This window comes from Molothrus aeneus, chromosome 2 (genome assembly GCF_037042795.1).
Source record: "Molothrus aeneus isolate 106 chromosome 2, BPBGC_Maene_1.0, whole genome shotgun sequence".
Taxonomy (NCBI): Eukaryota; Metazoa; Chordata; class Aves; order Passeriformes; family Icteridae; genus Molothrus; species Molothrus aeneus.
Window position 1 is genome coordinate 67,498,911 of NC_089647.1, and position 15,969 is coordinate 67,514,879.

Consider the following 15,969-nt stretch of genomic DNA (forward strand, 5'->3'; position numbering starts at 1 on the left):
CTTCAGAGGTATATGGTCAGACTAGCTTAACTTCTCTCCTTCCCCCCACCCCTCTTTTTTTTTTTTTTTTTTTTTTTTTTTTTTTTTTTTTTTTTGCCTCCCACAGAAGTTTTCTAACATTCTGGCAAAGCAAGTATTTGGACTTTTACCCATTCTCTCACTTTACAGTAAAGAAGCATTCATTTTTCCAACATTAAAAACTTGGCCAGAAAACCTGGCCCCAAAACGTTAATGTTTTGAGCAAATGTTTAAAATTACCCTCTGACTTGGCTGCTCCAGACAGCCTTGAAGCACTGTTTTCTTTTGGGGTGGAAAAATTGTTTTTCACCCAAAAAAAGCTAATTAAAAGAGTTAATATTTATCCAGTATTACTGATAGCAACAAATTGAATTTATATATTTCAAATATTATAGAAATAAATCTGAAGCCATAAGAAACCTGAATAAGAATAGCTGAATCCTTAAGGAGCTCCGTTAATTGTGGCTGTTTCAAGAGCTGAGGATAGGAGGTGAGAATTGCAGGAAATGTGGAAAATAGTGTGTATATATATGTCTTAGAGCTTGTCTGTTTTCTAAAAGAAAAGGGGCATGTTTTTCCTTAAGTGTACTACACTTGGTGACTTCTTGATTTTTGTATCTTGTTTTTGGTTTAAATTTTGCTGCTACTTCACACCATGTCTTCTGAGAGAGCTGGTTCAAGGCAATACATCCTTTTTCAGTGGTTTTTTTTCTGTTAAGCTTGCATAAATATTTGACTTTGCATTAATTGAGGAGCTCTTTCCTGGCTCTAAGTATGTTATTACAAATGCAGGAAGATCAAGAAAACATGGGAAATAATCAAGTTCCGTTGTATCTGCATATCTCATTCCTTTTGGACATATTTGATCACCTTAAGTTAATAGAGAATGGACTTTAATAGAGAGCAGTCAGGTTCAGCCTGTATTTCATACTCTTGTGCTCTGTGTGATGAGTGATGATGTTGTGCTCTGTGTTGCTAGGGTAACACAAAGAAACATAGAGAAAATACGGCAAAATTCCAAAAAGGAAGCATTTTCTTTTTTTTTTTCAGTGCTTCTTATTTGCTCGTGAAGTATTTTGCCAGAATATACTGAGAAAACCCAGTAATTTTTTAAAGCTTTTAGTCCAAGTGTACAGACTAAATGAAATGATTCAGTCATGCAGTAGTGATTTACTTTTACTTAAGGACAAATGCAGCGTCACTTCATCTTGTTTCCAAAATCTTTATCATGGACTAAACTGCTCTTACCTTGTACCTCCATTTCTTCATTTTTGCTCTGCATCTCTATCAATAAATCTAAATTTTTTAATCACTCTTTCCCAAAAGCTTTGCTTTTAGTAGTCCCCCTTTGAACTGCAGAACAAAAAAGCATTTGTTTTTTAATAATGTAACAAAACTTTAGAATGAAAAGAGGTCTGACATATACGCTGCCGCTATTCTCTGTTCTCCTGTGCAACAGTTTGGCCAGCACTACACTGGAATTGCTCTAGAGGAAGAAATGAGCCACTGGAAATCTTTGAAATGACTCCCAGGTGCTGTAAATTCCATGTATCCCTCAAATGCAGGGGGTCTGTCTCTTCTCCAGAAGATATAACTATCCCTCATGCATATACGTGGCATTTATGGATCTTGGCTTTCCTGAGGAGATGATGACTGGAGTGGACTGAATCCTGGATTACTTTTATGGGCCTAGAATAGGACATCTTGTAGCTTCTGCTGGTAACTCTGAGTCACCTGTGTGCTGAATTGTTTTCTGAGTATGTGTCATGACAACAGCAGCCAAGCAGATGCCTATTTAGACTGGTGAAACTGGCTGTAAGCACAAGTGTGAACACAGCAATATCCAGTACAAGTTACTGTCAGTCATCTTTTTTTTTTATCAGAGGATATGTTCATTGCCAAATATCTGATATAAATTATGCAGCCTAGACTTGAGTTCTGGGGTTTTTTTTTGTTTTGTTTTAATACCCTGAGGAATTGAGTAAACCTTGCTTTTGAGTGTTATAAGCTGTGGTAAGCTGTTTTGCTTATACACAAGGCACTTCTGCACCATTGCTTGTTTGCTTGACACAAGGATAACAAAGGATTACATTTACTGGCTCTTTCCCTGGGCATGAAGGGAGGAGATTGCTGGGGTGGATTTTTCCTCTTCCCTATGTACGGAGGCTATAAAAATATCTCTCTCTGAGCAAGCAATGTTGTATAACCTGCCAAATCCTAGCTCTTCCCAAGAGACCACCTCTAAATGCTTTATCCAAATTGAACAATTGTGTTAATCCTGGGGGTTGAGTGTAAGAGAGTGCACATAGGCAGTTGCTAGGAGTACTTGGTAGATGGAAAATTTTTTACCCTAACTTACCTTGCAGTGATTTGTTTATTCATACCTGGAGTTGGTACAGACAAGTCTCATCAAGGCTTGGTGGGAATTAATGCGGTCAGTGTTGAGGGCTATTCTAAAAATTTACTTCTGGTGTGTGTGTGGAAACTGGGGATGTTGAAATATTCCAGTTAGGTGTGAGAGTTGGGAATAAAAAGGACAGTGGCTTTGGAAATACTTAATAATGGCAAAGAGGCATCAAGCAGTAGAGAAAATGAATTTTGGTCATGTCATGAAAAATAATGCTGTGAGTTGGCATGGTTGCTGCAGCTTAGCTGAAGCAAATAATAGACTTTTTACATAATTTTTTTTATAATGCTCTTGAACTATTTTTGAGCAAGCTAGCAGCTACATGTTTTTGTGGTTTTGAATATATTTCTAAAAACTTACAGGATTGCTTTTAATTATCTATTTTGATACTTACTTTCCAGTGACTCCCCAGATATACCAACTATTTGTTTTGGAAAGATTGTTAGCCAAATTATATACTCCCCATCTTGACTTCTCTTGAAATTAATGTACAAAATTTATACAATATGGTCTAGATTTGTGTGGGGGAATGAAGGTCAAGGGTCTTTAAAACTAAATGCAAGAGAAGTTAATGTAGATAATGATCCTGATGATCAACAGGATGAGCTCAAGTATGTTGATTCTTGAGGTACAAGGAAGGAGAAAGGTAGAAAGAGGGGGGAACATTTAATGTAATCCTTGTGCAAAGGTCAACTGAAATATGTACAGGCTTTTAAAAAAGAAAAAAAGGCAACAGGGAGATAAAAGGAGAGATTCAGCAAAATCATATGCTCCAAATTCTAAATACCAAAACTTGGGGAAGAAATATAAACCTTTAGTATATGTAAGTACTGACATTATAGCTATCTATCAATTGATCTAAAATACTGTGTGCATTAAAGTGGTTTTTTTTTTCCTTGAGAAGGAATTAATTTCACCTGTGAAATTAAAAAGTCTTCTTGAGTGTGAACAAAGTGATTTGAGATTTGATTTGAGGTTTGATTTCCTAACACTCTGTGTGAGCTGAGAGTCAACTGCACAACTTCTAATACTTTGTGCAGAGTCCATCTTTTCTCATAAAAGTCAGTGGATGTTCTTATGTTTCTTGTCCAAAGTATATGGCATGTGACCACTAGATTTCAGAAATAAAATACCTGCTGGGTTTTTGGCGGTTTTTTTGGTGAGTGCCAGTCTAGATCTGGAATTGGAAGTATCCAATAAAGATTGGCAAAGCATTCTAGTTTTTCCCTGGAAAAACCAAGCAAATAAAACAGTACAAGAGGCACACAGTTTAATTGTAATTAGTTAGTGAAGCTGATGAGTTTTAAGAGCAGGTTAGGAATAGAGTAAGAAAAAGTCACAAAGAGGGACCAATCAACAAATCTACATCAATTATTATCAATTTTAGGACAATTTATTTTGGAAACTGTCTCAGATATCATCCAGTCCGACTTTAATTCTCTTTAATAGACCTTAATATTTGAGCAGGAAGGTGCGTGATCCTATCAGCTCCTTTTTGCCACGGCAACAACTTGCAGTGAGTGCTCCAAACCACTTACCCTGCTCACCACTCAGACAAGAGCCAAGGAGTGCTCAGGTTATCATTTGAGGCTCTTCTGCTGGTTCTTCTGCGGGATTTATTTTTATTTTTATTTGACAGGCATGCCTTCTTCCCTACATGCTAGTTTTCTAGGGAGATGCTAGTTTTCTAGGATGCTAGTTTTCTTTCTGGGAGAACCTCTAGATTAGACTGGAGTATGAGGAAGCTGGCAGAGATGGACCACCCAGGGAGGGGTCGGAAAAGAGCATGAGGAAATGGATAATGTTATCGTCTGGTGACTTGCCGGGGTTGATGCACTTTTCTAGAAGTGCCTGTTGTTGTTTTGATAAGGGATTTCAGAATGGTGTGGAGGCATAATGGGTGAGATCAGCAAGGAAGCACCATGCTCCAGAGGCAGTGTGAGAAGACAGGCTCTGAAGCCATGGATGGTGATGTGTTCCCACGGAGGGTGTTGGCTGGCTCTGTTCCCTCTCTGCCTTTTCCTTCTTGAGCATTTCTCCTCCACCCCTCAGCTTTAGTAGGTGGGGGCACAGGGTGGAGTCAGTCTGCTCATTCATCAGGGCCCATGGAGCTCCTTGCTGTCAGCCAGGGGTTCCGTAGGGGCACGGAGAAATGCTTTCTGCTGACATTTTATACCTGACTCTGTGCTGCTATGATGCGAGTGGCATTGGGTCTGGTGGATGTGTTGCTATGGAAAATGCATGTGCTTTTTATAGTCAAATAGAAAGGTGTGTTTCCAAACGCTGTTCTCTAACTCTGCAGCCATAGCCTGGCTGGTTTATTTCCAGCATTCTCAGCAGTGAACTGTGGCTCTTGGGGTTGAATATCAATTTGCTAAGAATCCAAGTGCTGTGGAGGAATGTCCTCATGTTTCTGTACCCATGCAGCAACCACATCTTCCACTGGAGCCTTTCTATTCTCAGCAGCACGTGGGAATTCAGTGAAATCCGATAACAGCAATATTAATAGCAGCTGAGTAGGTGGCCAAAGAGGTTGAAATTTAGCACGAGCCCACTGCTAGTTGGACAGGCAGCGTTCATCTCCTGCGCAGGAACACCCGGCGGGGGTGCGGGAGTCCTTCAAATCCCCTGACATCTTCCTCAGAACCGTAAGTGCAGCTGCTCGGTGTAGGGCTGGAGTGCCTGGAGCTCAGCAAGGAGTAGGGAATGGGCTTTTCTGCAGCCAGCTGATCTGCTCCAGCTCCCAGGCCAGGGTATGGCTCTTCCAAGCCCTTCAGAGGGCATCTTGGAGGTGTGACTGCTGCCTTGATGGATGGAAGCTCAAAGGGAGAACAACAGTGCTTCTTTTTAAACAGCAATGTATTCAAGCCTTGTGTTTGTGAGATCTGTAGTTCAGAGGAAAGGACAGAAAACCAGGTTGGCAGCTGTTTCTGAAGTATTCGTCACCAAGGGATGGGTTTGGCACTGGGCAGGGTGCATTTGTCACTGCCACATTCCTTTCTATCTGTGGGAGTGTCTCTGTTCCTTCTTTCTCCCCGTAAATGGGCTCAGATTTGTCTTATCACTTTGGACAGGACCACATGTATTCTTGGCAGCTAACCTTCATTTCGGGGAGGATGAATCTCCGTTCAAACTTGCTTCTTTGTTTGTTGGTTTTGTTTGTTTTTTTTTTAATTTTAAATCTTCAATCGATAACTATATTTAAATATGTTTCTATATGAGAAACAGACCCTTCTCTGAATGAGATGCTTTAAAATTATCTTCCAGAATTTTACTCAGACTTCTGGTATCTTGGATGTGGTCCTGAGCTCCACATTGTTCTTCCTGGAAAAGTGAAAAGTGAAGTGTTAAAGTAGATTTGACATCATGAGTTGCTAGTTGCTGGAATTTAATACATATAAGGACTTGGGGAAAAAAAAACATATCATGTGTCAGAAAAGTAAAATCCAAACTATTGAGTTTATTGTTTAAAAAATTTTGAAATAAGTAAAAAAAAAAATCTATCTTCTTAAAATGCACTGCTCTTTTGTATGGAGGCACTGGAGTGGTGTCTGTAGATGTCAGTGGATGTATTTTATAATTGGTTAAACTCTAGTTCACAATTTCTTAAAAGTACCGTGGCCTGCTAGCTCCTCTAAGGTGTATGATTGTCTACAATTAAAAAAAAAATTCTTTTAAATGCCCCAAAATGCATTAAAAGACTCGCAACAGCTTTCCTCACTCCTTAAAAATGGAAAGCACAGAGCACCTCTGTCTCAGGGTCATCACATGGGGGTTCTCACGGTACTGGTGTCTGGAGCAGAGTCCTCCTCCACCAAGCCCCCAGCCTGCTTTTCTGCCATGGTGCCGGTGCAATTGCTTGTATGAGCATGATATAAAACAGATCAGCAAGCTAATTTGGGGGTTGAAAATGTATATTACAAAAAAACCAGGTTTTTTAGGAGAAACAGGTGTAGCCCTCTGGCAGCATGGAACACCAGTGTGATTCAGGGTTGTGTTGGCATAACCACGGGGGCAGCAAACAGGAGTGGCTGGAAGAGAGAGGGGGACCAGGAAATCCTTAAGCTAGAGCTGCTGCCAAAGCCTTTGTATTGTCAGACTAGGGCCTTGGTGACTAATTCTGCTGTTTAACCTTGAGTAAACAGTAGAGCTGAGAATAAATTCCTTGAGCTGTGGCTCAGCCTTGTGCTGATCTGCCATGTCACTTTGCTTTATTCTTGTAGAGTGGTCTTTGTTGAAGAAACATCTGTCAGTCGGGGCTGGCTCGAAGTGTTGTTTGTCAATATGTGTTGTGTTCAAATGTAACAGAGGTGTTTCGTCTCTAAGCATATCACACACACCAACAAGTGAGTGCTATTCCTGTCCCATTTGTCTTTCTTTTGTTTGCTCAAGGATTGACGTAGATGAGATGATTTATACAGAAGGCATTATTTCTCCACAGGTGGTTATTCCACATCTTTTTTCATCAGTGTTCAAGTCAGATTTATGCGGTTGTGCTTCACAATTACTGTTATAATATCCCCCACGTGTTGTTGTCTCGTGGCCTTTAGACTTTAGAGATCTTTTCCAGGGTGGCTAATCTTGAAGTTGTGTGTAAACTTTTATTAATACCACTGCCAACATTTAAGGTTCACGCTTTGTGAATCAGGATTCTACTTTTACAATTTTGAGACCTCATTGTTGGCTGGAATTTGGTATTGAGGTTAAGATAGGTAGATTGGTGTTGGGGTTTTTTTTGAGCTTCAGAATGAAGTGCTGAGACTGTGACAAGAGCAGACAAAGCATTTACAATAATTTTTTCCAGTAAGATCTTAACTGCTATACTTAGCAGCTTTCTTTGCTTAGTTCAGACATCTTTAGCAAAGTTGTATTGTTAACAAAAGGAGATAAAAAAACCTGTGGGAAGACAGAGAAGTTAATGTTTAAAAACACACAAAGTGATTTAGTAAATAGTGTTGCATTGTCATGTGAGGAGGAACTGAATTCTTTCAGCAGATTAGTTTTAAGATGCAGCCTTGGCTGTGCCTTCCTGGGCAAAGCTGCAGCCCACATAAAGCTTTCAGTACAAAGGTATTCACCTATTCAAAGCAGAAATTGGATTACACCAATATTCATAAAGAATATGATTATCATCCACTGGGCTCTATGACATCTTTGGATGAAAACAGGAAAAAGCAGACTTCTTTCACAGTAACCAAATGTAGTATTGGCATTTATTTGCATTGACAAAGATACTTTAGCAAGTGAGCTACCCCATCAGTTCCTAAGTTAGCTGTTGTATGAGAAATGTCTCTGCAATCAGTTGTGTGTACACTTCAGTGCTATAGGCTTATGTTTTAAATAAGGCTATGTGTGTCCCAGAGCGCTTAAAAACTACATTGCTGAAGTTCTTGTACTCCATCTTCTAAATAGTTTATTCAAATATAGTGTGAGAAACTGGGTGTTGAAGCCCTGTGTATTTAGAGCCAGATTTGCAAAGGAGAGTTAGAGGTGAGAGCAGGAGCTTGCTGTTAGGTAACAGTTTGTCAGAAGGGTTGTAGGGTCATGCCTACTCTTACAGCAGCAAAGAATTTGCTATGCTTGAGGCTGGTGACTCCATCTTGTCCCCTCCTATGAACCATAATTGTTCAGAGTTATACACAAGACCCTAGATGAAATATTTGCATAGATTGCACAGTAGTTATGTTATTTTTATAACACCTCATGAAGAATTTCCGTGTACTAGAATTATTCCATTTTGTGTTTTCATTTACTGCAATTGAGTTAAAAGCCTTGTTTTTTCTGTTTTGATACTCACAGGGAAAATTAATTCATCCTAAAAGCTCTTTAGTTTGTATCACACTTCTAACCAATAAGTATTTACACAATATATATTTTAAATTGAGTATCCTGGAAGGGAAATAGGCAATTGCATGTGCAATTAAACACAGATGAGCTCAGACAGATTGTACATATAAAAGGTTTAAAGGCTCTTATTTCACACAGAATGTTAGAAAGCAGATCCAAACTACATCTTCTGCAAGTTGCATGTCTCAGAGAAGATGTAGCTGTGAAATTTGTAGGTTAGAAATTCATTTTAAGACTTTCCAGTAAAGTAACAGCCTTGCTTCTTTAATCAGGATTTTTTTGACAAAAAAAAATTATATACCTATCATTTAACACAGATTATAGGACAGTACCATTCATCATTCAGAATCATCCTTTTCCTTGCTTAAGCACCATCAAATAATTAATACATGCATATAAAAGTGAAGAACAGTGTTCTAGATCAGCAGGGTTTTTCTTGGATTTTTTCCTCTCCTCTTCTGCTCAGGCGGTGTCTACTGTGACAAGTTTTTGAAAAGGTTTCGAAACCAATAGATGCAGTTCAGAGAAGGAAAATAGTAATGCAAATGAAGAAACTTCATGAATGAAAAGTAAACACCTTGTTTGCTTGCTTCTGTTGTTAGCAGAGTAAACAGGAATGAAGCAGGGTCTCTCATTCGAGTCCGTGAAATATCTCCCTGCCTGCATTTTTGGTCTCAGGCTGTCTTGTTTACTTGAATGACCTAAGTTTTGTTTTGGTTTTAGTCCAAATACACAGGCCTAGTGTGTTTATAGTTATTTCAGTAAGAAAATTTTATTGAAATATAAAGACAATTAAATATCGCTCCTGTTGCAAAATGGTTGACTGAAATTATCCAAGAGAACTCAAGGAAAGCAGAAGTGGATATCATTGTGTTCAGTCTTGTAGCTTTGGTCTACTTGAAGGCTGGCAGCCTTTTGGATACATGCTCCTGCCAGCTAAGGGCAGAGTTTTCCACTCCTCACTGGGCTGCTCAAGTTGGGAGCAAACTTTGGGGCATCCTTAGCAAGGGTCTCTGCTTTTGTAATTGCAAACAAAAGCAGAAATTCTGCTAACAAAAGGCATTGAGGGTAAAGAATGCTAACCTTTAAAATGCTCTCCACTGGGTACGAGAAGTGTAATGTTGATGTAAGAAAAGTTTTCCATTCTCTGCTTGGGAAATCAACCTGTCTCTAGTAGCACTCAAAAAATTTAGCTTACTGGAAAAAAAAAGCGAATTTTTTTTTTCTTCAAAAATAGTCTTGAGTGAATAACGAATAGCAATGGATTTTGGAAGAGATTAAAGAACAAACAAAAAAGTGTAAATATTTCACATTAAAGGAGGAGGGTTCTTCCTTATCTGTGTCAAAGAGGACACTGGCTACAAAGCCAGAAGCATCTCTGGCGTGAGATACTAAGGAAGCTTCAGGCAAGGACTGTGGAGGTCAGACCCAGCTCAGGACTTTGTGTTCCTGATAGCCTGATTTCTTTATGATCTGGGGATGGGCAAGGCAATTAGAGGCACTGAGTGGGAGCGGGTGCTCTCAAAATAGGAAGGAGGAGGGAAGGGACGGTCTGTGTCCCTGATGGTTGTCACGTCTCATTGACTATTCCATTTCCGTGAAGAGTGACCAAGCCCTGTCCTCATTACACTAACTCCTAACCATTTCCTTAATGGTTTATTCTCCTTTTTTTCCTGTAACCTTTGGCTAGTGTGTTTCTAGACAGACAGAAATGGGATAAGTACCTTGACACATTATTTGTCTGGCATGTTAGGGAGTTCTGAATAGGTTTTTCTGCTAATGTATGTGAAGACTCTGCTTTTCTGTTTGAACCCCTTTGCTGTGCTGTGTGTGAAGTTTGTAGCTGAACCAACTCCAAAACAACATCTGGGGTAGGTGAAGAGTTGTTTGGGTGTATTTAAGCCATTTGCTCCTCCATAACTGCTGTAACTGCATGCAGCAATGTTGTTCAACCACTGTCTGCAGTCTAGCCCTGAGCATTTGCACCTGGGGACTAGGAGGCTTTTGGAGGCTCCCATTCGAGAAGTTTCTTCTTCTTGCTCTAATAATGAGTGGGAGGAGAACAGGAGTGTCCTTTGGTACACTTCCAAGGTGTGCTAGACTGGGAATATATATATATAAATGTTCCCTAATCTTAGTGATTGCATATGTATCTAATATTTTTTGAAAAACATGTATTTCTATAAAATAACCCAAACCCATCTTTTCAGCCCTACATCATCTCTCTCCAGATGTCCCAGTTTCAGTTTCTCATTTTTTGGTCTGAAAAGTTTACTCTTGGCTAAAGTGTTTTCTATTGTCTAAGGCAAATACTTTAGAAAACAATACAACTGGGGGAAAAGTTACAATTGAATCTCCTTTCATATGGAATTGACAATCTGAAGTTATTCGGGCTGGAAAAGAGAAGGCTCAAGGGAGACCTTGTAGCAGCCTTCCAGCAGCTAAAGTGAGCCTACAGGAAACCTTGAGAGGGACTTTTTACAGGGATATGTAGTGATAGGACCAAGGGGGAATGACTGAACTGAGAGGCTCAGTTTATATTGGCTAATGGGAAGAAATTCTCTACTCTGAGAATGGGGAGGCACTGGCATGGATTGTCCGGACCAAGTGGTGGATGTCCCATCCCTCTAAGGGTTCCAGAGCCAGGCTGGATGGGCCTTTCAGCAGTGTGGTCTAGTGGAAGGTATCCCTGCCCATGTGAGAGGGATTGGAAGTGGGTGATCTTTAAGGGCCCTTCCAACCCAAAGTGTTCTATGATTCTGTGATCTCCCTGGCTAATAGAGGCTATATTTCCCAAAGTCAACAGCTTGTTTTCTACTTCTGTTTTGTTGGTAACTAAAGGAGAGCTAATTAAAAATGCCTAGAACCTTTCTGTGTACCTCTCAAAACAGAAACTGTAATAGATTGGCTAGTTTCTCATTTTACATGTAACAATTGAAATAGTACATAGTTATGAGTGTATTTAAAGTGGAATGCTTCTTATTTCTTTTGGAGCAGTCATAGTTGCATATTTTATATTGACTGATAATTGGTCTTGAAACTTTTTACGCCTTGAATAATAATTGAATTTTAAGCCAGCAATTTTAAAACATTTTGTTTTCTTCTCTTTTTCTCATTCCCTGCCCTGCTTCAGACCAGAGGAGACCAACAGAAGAGTGAAAAATGTAAGAGAGTTTCACATTAATTGTGATTAATTATTTTTAAATGCTTCTGTTTAAATTGTGATTAATTATTTTTAAATGCTTCTGTTTAAATTGTGATTAATTATTTTTAAATGCTTTCTTTTCAAATTGTGGATTTATCTGATGCAAATTAGTGCCACTTTACAATGATTTCTATGTGCAGCTTACTTTCCCAAATCATTGTCATAATCAAAAACAGTACTTATATCTGCTTGCTTGAGATATATGAGATGCATCATGACACTCTTCAATTGGTTTTGGTGGCAATCATAGCTAATACTGTATGCAAGATTTTGCAGTGCATTGTAGAAACATCTCTTACAGCATGCTGAGAGTCTTTTACAGTGGCACATGGCATGAGAGGAAAGTAATTAAGTTTGTATTAAGGGATTTTTTTTTCTGTTTGTTTTTAGGTTTTGATTACATTATACTGGCTTGGGAGGAAAGCTCAAAGTGACCCTGATTATAATGGTCCATACCTCAATCTTAAAGCATTTGAGAAGTTATTAGGGCAAGCATTGAGTAAGGTAAGGAATCCAAAAAAGGAAACTAAACAAATAGGCTGAAGTTTATATTTGTTATACGGCAGCAATTCTAAACAGTCTCTTGAGGATTTAATTTTCTTTGTTTGGAGAACACAGTAATTTGTTTTGCTTGCTATCAAGTTCCATAGGAAAGGAATGATTTTTAGCTTAGTTCTTCTGCAACCCATATGAATTTCAGAATACGTCTGCTCTAATTGATGTGATAGATTGGGAAGAGCCCTATCTCAATCCTTTGGCTGAGATGAAAGAAATTTAAGACCTTTTGCCAAGTCTCCTCTTCAAGCTGTTATATGTGCTGTTGTGTATGTGTTTTAGGGTTTTGCATTAGTCTTTGCTGAAGTTTGTTTGTGAATTCAAAATGCTCATGAATAGCATTTTCACCCTAAATTATTGGAGAAGACCTTTTAAAAGTGACTCTTGTAGGCACTTGAAGAGTCCAGCCAGCCGAGCAGAAGTGGCAGAGATAGTGGGTACGGCGATATTTGGTACGTTGACCGGGGAGAGCCTTTCCCATCTTCAGTTACTCATAAAAGAGACGATTCCTTTGATAGCTTGGACTCTCTTGGTTCAAGATCCTGCACGAGCTTTTCATCAGATATAACCTTGAAAGGTGGCAGCGAAGGTATGTTTTCCTCTCCAAAATCTTTTGTTGACATGTATCTTATGAGTGTGGGAAAAGACAATGTATGGACCTGGTACTCGGATGTCCAGTACTTAAAGTCAGTTCTAGTTTTGTAACTGCTGCAGTTGCATTTTGCTTAAGCAAATATTCACCTCTAACAGTTGGTAGGAAAAAAGCATTGCTCGCACAGCTCTTCCTAGGAAGGGTTGCTGAAACTCTTGCTCTCACTGACACATTAGGGTGTGTGTGTATGTCCAGGGTATTTTCCCAGAGTTCTGTAAGGGAAATTGCTAGAAATTAGATCTGGATGGGATTACCTAAAATTCACTAGTTGCACAAGTCGCTTGCCTTGTTCTTAGGGTGACTGTGTCAAACTGCTATGTCTTCACTTCATTTGTGAATATTCAATAAGGTTTTTCCCACATAGGTTAAATACCGAATAGTATTTGCTACTTTTAGTAGTTTTTCATGAAAATAAAGGTAACAAGAAGATAGTGACACTGGATCCCTAAAGCAGCACTCTAGCCTGTGTTTCTCTGCTGGTTTTAAAGTTCAATGCCAACTTGTAGTCTAAAGTCACACAAATTGTGAGGTGTGGGGTTTTGTTTCATGTGAGTAACAAAATCATTGAGCAGAGGCTCCATGGAGCGTTGGTGATCTGTGCAAGGCAACATTTAGCTACATTACATACGTGATGTACCCTGGGCTTCTACTGGTTTTTAATCTGGTGAAATGAGCACAATGCTATATTATTTGCTGTTTATTTGTCTTTGTTAGTAAATTTATCTTGCAGATACTATTTAATTAAAAAATTTCTGTGCTGTTTTTTGTCTTTAGTCTGGAGGCCAGCACTTTGTTTCCTGCAGGGAGCAGTGATAATGAAAGAATGGAACAAATGCAGGAGGATCATGCAAACCAAATTGAGTTTAATGGATCTTATCACAGCTTTGCCACAGACTTCTAAAAATACTTCTCCTACTGTCCTGTCAGTAGCTCAGCAAATTTGCAGCTGAAACATCTAAAATACAGACATAAATTGATTTTAGAAGACTTTGATCCAAGTTTTAGCTACAAGCACATGTCTAGAGAATGATGTTTGTATATTTCCTTTTTATTTCCACCTTCTTCTAAGGTTGTGACAGTGACACAGACTCAGAACTGCCTTCCAAAATGCATGACTCCCATAAAGATGACAGGTCTTACCGCAGGATTTCGATGATTGAACCAAAACCTACCACTGACTTCAATCGTTTCTTACCCAACAAAAACAAGCAGACAGCATACGTGCCAGCACCTTTAAGGAAGAAGAGGACAGAGAAGAATGAGGACAACAGGAGGAGCTGGGCAAGTCCTGTTCTCACTGAGTCAGATGGAGCATTTTCAAGGTACTGGTGTGTGGTCTTAGTAAAGTGGGCTTTGATGTAGAATTTTTAAAATAAGTTACTTCTTTATTAGTTAAAGAAAAGCTGCTCTTGCTGCAATAAAAAGTCAAGTATTTGATTTTCTATGTTTTATCAAGGGGAACATTTTGGTATGGTTGTGTGGTTTGGTTTTTGGTTTTGGTTTTCTACATTGTTTCTTGATGTTTGAATATTTTGAAGCTGGCCAGACTCCAGATGTATTTAAATGGTCTTAAATGCAAGTTCTTGAGAGATAGACCTATAGTTTTGACTGCTTGTTAAAGCTTCCAAAATATAGTGATGAATTTCAGCTGTCCGGCTTCTTGATGCATACAGATGAGATTAGTGGGCAGTTCTTGAGTTTCACCATTGCCTTCGTGCCTTCACTGTCTCCATTCTATTCCTGTCTCGGTCAACCTCAGTGGACGTGAAACGAATCCTGTAGCTTCCTGCCAAAATAGCAGAGCAGAGTGTGGGCTCACAAATCCAGCTTCCCTCCAGATCATCTATGAGTATGACAGTGGCTCTGATTCAGAAGATGAAAGAAGGCTGCCTGACGTTGTTTTGGATGACTTAGCAAATCGTAGATTTCTAGTCAAAAAGAGCCCTGTAAGCTCTGCTGCACCTGGACATCATTTCATGTTGCACAATGACTCTCCTAAATCTTGCTCGCAAGAAAGTTGTCCAGCTGGTCCACTAGCTGCAATGCTTGAACCACTGAGGTCAGAGATACTAATCCAAGATCCAGTAACTATTGCATTACCTAAATTGCAGCCCTTAAATAACTCCATAAAGTTAGTCTTCTAATCGGCATTTTAACACAGCTGATCATTTGATATGCTTTTTCTGTCAAATTTTGTGGAGACAGGATGCTGATATAACCATTTAACTTCTTTTAAAAATTTTTTTATTTAATCTATTTTATTGTTTCTGGTGCTGCAGTGATGAAATTGAGAACTAATATGCTTCATTCACAAGGCTGAGCTCCTGAGCCAAAAAGCATGTCTTTTTGCATTGCTTACGTAAAGTTGCTCCTAAAATATCTTAACTGATTGGATATTTTGAACAGTAACCAGAGGAGGCAGAGGCAATTGGATACTAAAGGCGAAAACAAACCAAGAGTTAACAATCCTTCACAATTATCTGGGTATTGTGATGAGGACGAGGAAGAAGTAGGCATCCCAAACATTGAAAAAGATGATCTCTATTTTCGCAAGCTAAGTTCTTCAGTGCCAAATACAGTTGTTGCTTTTGACAAATTTCTTCCTAAGTTTTGGACTCCAGAGGAGGAATTGCTATGGAAAAAAGTCAAGAAATCTTCTTTCAAACCCTGGTATAAAGAGATTCAAGGGTTCAGGTGCGTTTTCATGCATGCCTGTTTCTCTCCTGTGTGCAAAGCTTAAATAAAGTATAGTTCTATGACTCAGAATCTTTAAATTTTCACTGCCAGTGTAGCAACAGGATATGTTTTATTTTTTCTTTTTTTCCTTTTTTAAAAAATAATTTAAGTATTATTTTTGTTATACTGTTGCACCTGTTGCACTGTTGCCACTGTGCATTTTACTCAGTGAGTACACTTCATATTTTTTTTTTTTTCTTTCTCCTCTGCTCATTCTTTCTGCTGCTGCACAGTAGAAAGAGATCAGATTCTGAGGATGAGGAATTTGCTTACAAACAAAGCTATACTATTGTTGCTAATCAACCAAGACCAAGTTTTGACTGGAACAGTAGCTGCAGAAAGGATCAGAATTATAAGCCAACTGCTGAATATCTGGGAAGCTCATTGTCACAGATTGCAGAAGGAAAAATCTTGGAGTCTTCTGATCAGCCCAGGTTGATACTGCTGCATGAGCTGTTCTCTTGGTGCATCAAAAAGAGATGGCTGGATATGCAACAGCTAAATGAAATTAAACCATGTCCCGTGATGCCGTGCTTTTTTGGTTATGAC

The 15,969-nt window shown here is 39.0% G+C and overlaps 1 protein-coding gene across 3 annotated transcripts in view; it reads left to right on the plus strand.

Moving 5' to 3' along the window:
• Positions 1 to 15,969, plus strand: part of LMO7 (LIM domain 7) — a 97,111-nt gene that overhangs the window by 40,562 nt on the left and 40,580 nt on the right. For 2 of the 3 annotated variants that reach the window (XM_066545079.1, XM_066545081.1), the window contains 6 exons: positions 11,406 to 11,436; positions 11,868 to 11,981; positions 12,423 to 12,621; positions 13,754 to 14,006; positions 15,091 to 15,378; positions 15,654 to 15,854. In XM_066545079.1, coding sequence (XP_066401176.1) covers positions 13,792 to 14,006; positions 15,091 to 15,378; positions 15,654 to 15,854 — 704 coding nt within the window. In that variant the 5' untranslated portion in view covers positions 11,406 to 11,436; positions 11,868 to 11,981; positions 12,423 to 12,621; positions 13,754 to 13,791. The remainder of the gene's footprint in view (positions 1 to 11,405; positions 11,437 to 11,867; positions 11,982 to 12,422; positions 12,622 to 13,753; positions 14,007 to 15,090; positions 15,379 to 15,653; positions 15,855 to 15,969) is intronic. The other variant, XM_066545080.1, reaches the window with a different exon arrangement.